A 5,215-nucleotide genomic window follows, 5' to 3' on the forward strand; every position below is an offset into this window, starting at 1 on the left:
AGGGATCGATCCCATAACCCAGCATGTGCCTTTGACTGGAATCAAACCTGGGACCCTTCAGTTCACAGGCGGACGCTGTGTCCACTGAGCCAAACCGGCTAAGGCCAGTCCTGGAGTTTTAGATGGTAATTGGCGTTCTGCAAAGTGAGCCTTTTAAGGGGAGAGATTCTACCAGGCCTGACCCTGGTCAGCAGAATACATTTCCTTCTGGCTTCCACCGTAGAGAGACATACATTTCCATTTTGTCTCTCCAGAACCTACCTACAGATAAGCTCTGGGAATCATTAGGTTTAGCCGAGACTTCTTTGGGTGAATTCGTCATGCAGGGTTGTTCTTTGCAGCTATACTCACATGGTCAGCAGTTGTTTCCTGTGGTGCAAACAGGATAAGATCCAGCAGCCACACCCCTTCCCTGGGAATCTCAGCCCTGGCTGTCTCACTCCAGGATGTTTTCCGTTATCTCAAGGATGATCGTAAACCTCACCAGCTGAAAGAAAAACTTAGTCCTTTAATCAAAATTAAAGGGGGAGCCGAAACCGGTTTGGCTCAGTGGATAGAGCGTCGGCCTGCGGACTGAAAGGTCTCAGGGTTGATTCCGGTCAAGGGCATGTACCTGGGTTGTGGGCACATCCCCAGTAGGAGATGTGCAGGAGGCAGCTGATCAATGTCTCTCTCATCGATGTTTCTAGCTCTCTATCTCTCTCCCTTCCTCTCTGTAAAAAATCAATAAAATATGTTTAAAAAAAAAAATTAAAGGGGGAAAAATGCTCCACTGCATTTGAGTGTGTGCTAGGGGTGGGCTTTGTGTACTAGGACTACTGAGAAATTTAGAGCTTGGGCATTGGGGATTTAACTTCTCACCAGCAGTAATAGTGGGGGCAGCACTTTTTTGAGTTTCATTATATGCTCATTTGGTTGTCTTTCTTGTGAGGGGACATTTCCCCTGCTCCCTGTCCCCAACACACACTGTAGGTTGACGAGTGCAGGCTATGAGCTCTTTATAATTGCTCCAGCACAGCTCCTGGCACTTGGTGGACACTCAGGAAGTGTTTGTTCAATGAATCAAGGAGTGAATGGAGGCAGGAATTGTGTCTTATCCCTCATATTCCCTCCGCAATGAGTGAGATCCAGGCCTGCAGAGTAGGTGCTCGGAAAGCGCTAGTTGTGTGAATGAAATGTCCCAGGCTGGTGCCTGGTGTGGATTCAGAAAGGGGGCGGGATGAAGCCAAAGAACAGTGAGAACATTGCTGTTGCTCTGAGCTCAGAAGCCATTTAAATGAGTATCTGTTGCTTTTAGCTTATTGTTTGCTTAAAAACAAAACCTCAAGGGGACATTATTCAGTGCCATTTAATCCGGGGGCATGAAAAAATAGAGAAAACAAGATCTTAGTAAAAAAATAAAATGCTTCTGTCAGATTTTCAAGTTTGAAAGAAGAGGGGAATGAATGGGGGAGGGTGAATTGGGTAAAGGAGGTCAAATATATGGTAGTGGAATAAGACTGGACTTTTACTGGTGAGCATGCGGTAGAGGATACAAATATCAAACTATAATGTTGTAAATCTGAAATTCATATTATATAACCAATTGTTACTCCAATAAACTTAATAAAAAATAATTAAAGTAAAGCTTGGGAGCATACGGCCTTGTGAATTCTCATACTAGTGAAACAGCTTGAATACGGAATGCTGATTATGGTAGTTTCAGTAAAGTTTTTTTCCAAAAAAAAAAATTCCCTATTGCTTTCTTTTAAAACTTGGATTTCTTTATGATGCAAATAACAACAGATGGATGCCAGGGGAACACGGTGTAACCAGTGTGCCTTTTCCTCAGGTGGTGAATGCCGAAGGGGGCGTCGCCTTTCTGGACGCGGTGACTCCCATGGATTACTACCCCGGGTTAAATTTGGAAGGCTATCCTAACAGAGACAGCACCAAATACGCTGAAATTTATGGCATTTCGTCTGCTCACACTTTGTTGCGGGGGACGCTGAGATACAAGGTAAGCGGCTGTGTTTCAGATGAAACGCGTCGCCTGTTCTGATGTGAGTGATGTGTACCCGTCATTGTTACATCTTTACTAGAAATCAGAATAATTAAGATGTGGGCCACGCTGGAGTCTGTGTCCTCAGGACTCTTGATTGAGAGACATTAGGAGACGGCTCAAAATGATGTGAGCCAAAAGGGAGCTTTAGACCTAGGAGGAGTAGGGGCGGGCAGAGGACTGGCTTCAGGGGTAATGAGTTTTGGGGACTCAGGTGACCTCACTGGGACTTGCTTTCTCTTCGTCTCTCAGCTCTGCCTTCAGGGTTTGGCTGTAGTCCCAGGCTCCCAGGATGGCCGGATGGTGGTAGCATCCCCACCCTCTTAGGTTCAGTGAGAATGAAAAGTGCATCTTTCAAAATCTAAAAATGTAATTTTGGTTTCATTAGTGCCTGAGGCCAGTGGGATAAAACGTGCCAATCAGCTTTGCCCTCTGTTTTATGTCCCTTAAGCTGAAGGTGTAGTCAGCATCACTTTTCCTAAAGCAACATCTTTTTAAATAAAATAATATATTGTTATTGATTTCAGAGAGGAAGGTGGAGAGAGAGAGATAGAGAAACATCGAAGATGAGAGAGAACCATTGATCCACTGCCTCTTGCACGCGTCCTCCCCTCCCTCCCTCCTCACTGGGGATTGAACCTGCAACCCAGGCATGTGCCCTGACCGGAATCAAACTCTGACCTCCTGGTGCGTAGGTCAACCACTGAGCCATGCCAGCCAGGCCAAAGCAATATCTTTTTACCACAAAATGAGGTGTAGCTTCTAGAACAGCGGTTCTCAACCTGTGGGTCACGACCCCTTTGGGGGTCAAACGACCCTTTCACAGGGGTCGCCTAAATACATCCTGCATATCAGATATTTACATTATGATTCATAACAGTAGCAAAATTACAGTTATGAAGTAGCAACGAAAATAATTTTATGGTTGGGGGTCACCACAACATGAGGAACTGTATTAAAGGGTGGCGGCATTAGGAAGATTGAGACCCACTGGTCTAGAAGCATAAACACAAATGTTCATTACACATTTATTAATCACACGAGAGTAGTTACAAGTATGACCAGACTAAGACGATTTTATTGAAATAGTTTCCTAGGGCTATTATAACAAGTAACTACGAACTGGTGCCTTAAAACAACAGAGTTTACTTCCTCGTCATTCAGGAGGTCAGAAGTCTGAAGTCAAAGAGTGGGCAGGGCGGGTACCTTCTGAAGGCCTTGAGAAAGAAACTGCCCCAGGCCTGTGAGGCTCTCCATACCTTGGTGTTTAAAATCACAGCTCTGGACCTCGCCATTCTGGCTCAGTGGATTGAGCGTCAGACTTGTGGACTGAAGGGTCCCGGGTTCCATTCCAGTCAAGGGCACATGCCCAGGTTGTGGGCTCAATCCCTAGTAAGGGGCGCGCAGGAGGCAGCCGGCCAATGATTCTCTCTCATCATTGATGTTTCTATCTCTCTCTCCCTCTCCCTTCCTCTCTGAAATATATATATATATAAAGTTTATATAACTGAACTGAATTAGGTTCTTAAAAATAAATAAATAAAATCACAACTCTGTCATCCAGGACGCTTTTGATCCCCTTCCCTGTGTGAGGTGGTGCTGGTGGCATGCGTGTGTGAAGGGAATCACTGAGAAAGTGACTGTGAGAGCACAGGCTATTCCACGGTGCCGGCTCATGAAGACTGCCTTCTGGTTTGCCTCGTTTCTCCTCGAGCTCTGTTTATCCTTAAAGAGAAGACAACCACTACATCTCTTGCTCTTTAGAGAGTTGGTGGCATTTGTTGGCACTTAGCATTTACTTCCAGCATTTCTAGTTCTACTTTATGTATATTTTTCTTGTGTCCTGAAATAGATGTTAAGCCCCTGGAGGGCAGGTACATGTACTGTCATGAATGGGCTGTCCTCCTCACTGGCCAAGAGTCAACTGAGGTGCCTGTGGTGACATCCCGAGGGGATCTAGGCACCTCCGGTGCTCCTAGTGCCTGGAAGCACAACAGAAGGTCTCGCCTGAATTAAAGCCAGACCAGCCCCAGCTCGGGCACCTTTCTGGATTCCTATTTCGAGAGTAGTAACTTCTTGGGGCAGGTGCAGGAATTAGGGTTTTCTGTTAGCTTTAGGTATAGTCGCTTGCCAAACGTCTAGACTCAGAAACAGAGGGTTTTAAGAGCTTTAAGAACTGAACCCAGCTCTCAAGTGCATGGCTGGGAGCCAGGCAACCGAGCCCTGGAGGATGGAAGACGTCACAGTGTTCATGTCCACGAGGGCCACCGTCCTGCACAATGTCAGCGATCCTTCCGTAACCTGGCCATTCTCTTGGGTGTTAGAGATAAGACACTGTCATCCCCGTGTGACAGGGACACCGCGGGTCTTAGGCACCTGCCCGTCACCTGCTGTCCTGGCAGACTCAGCTTGATCCCACCTTCCCCGGGGATCTTTTCTTAACTCCTTCTCCTGGACTCCCCTTCCCACATCTACATGAGGTCCCCTCCTCTGCGCTCCCACAGCTCAGTTTTCCTCTGTTATAGCACTTAGAATAGTCTACTGCAGTGTAGTCAACAGCAGTCAAGTAGCTTTGCTCACTATGCACCAGGCATTTTTGTTTGTTTGTTTGACTTTCTGTTGGATTTCAGTTTCTTTGTGGGTGAGGACTGCATTGATCATCTCTGTGGCCTCAGCCCCTAGCACAAGTGTGACACATGGGAGCAATTTGCTAAATGCTTCTTGGTGAATGAATACATACGATACATTTACTTATAGAGATCGCCATAAAAATATATTTCTGAAATTAAGAAATAGCTCAGTATTTGAGATATTGGATGAAGGGATTCTAGAAGCAAGCTGGGGGAACTGCTTTTTTGTTTCTCCCGTTTGAAATATATTTGCATTGGATAGGATCAAATAAATGTGAATTCTTTAATTAGTAACCTTTGAACAGCTTGAATAATACAACCTCTCTGAAATGTGAAAATTACTAGTTGGCCACACATTAAATGGTGAACTATCTGATGGCTACAGACACTTTGATATGTTAACATTTTATTGCTTCTTAAAATAAGTTTACATTTTTCTCTTCTTCCTCTTGCTTCTCCTCCTCCTCCTCCTCCTCTTCCTCCTCCCTCATCTTCTGTCATCATCATCATCATCATCATCATCATCATCATCGTCATCACTGTT

The 5,215-nt window shown here is 45.3% G+C and overlaps 1 protein-coding gene across 2 annotated transcripts in view; it reads left to right on the forward strand.

Annotated features, from left to right (window-relative positions):
* AASS (aminoadipate-semialdehyde synthase) overlaps nt 1–5,215 on the forward strand; it is a 45,742-nt gene that overhangs the window by 32,079 nt on the left and 8,448 nt on the right. For both annotated transcript variants that reach the window (XM_015559472.1, XM_006756823.2), the window contains exon 16: nt 1,832–1,999. In XM_015559472.1, coding sequence (XP_015414958.1) covers nt 1,832–1,999 — 168 coding nt within the window. The remainder of the gene's footprint in view (nt 1–1,831; nt 2,000–5,215) is intronic.

This window comes from Myotis davidii, unplaced genomic scaffold, assembly GCF_000327345.1.
Source record: "Myotis davidii unplaced genomic scaffold, ASM32734v1 scaffold654, whole genome shotgun sequence".
Taxonomy (NCBI): domain Eukaryota; kingdom Metazoa; phylum Chordata; class Mammalia; order Chiroptera; family Vespertilionidae; genus Myotis; species Myotis davidii.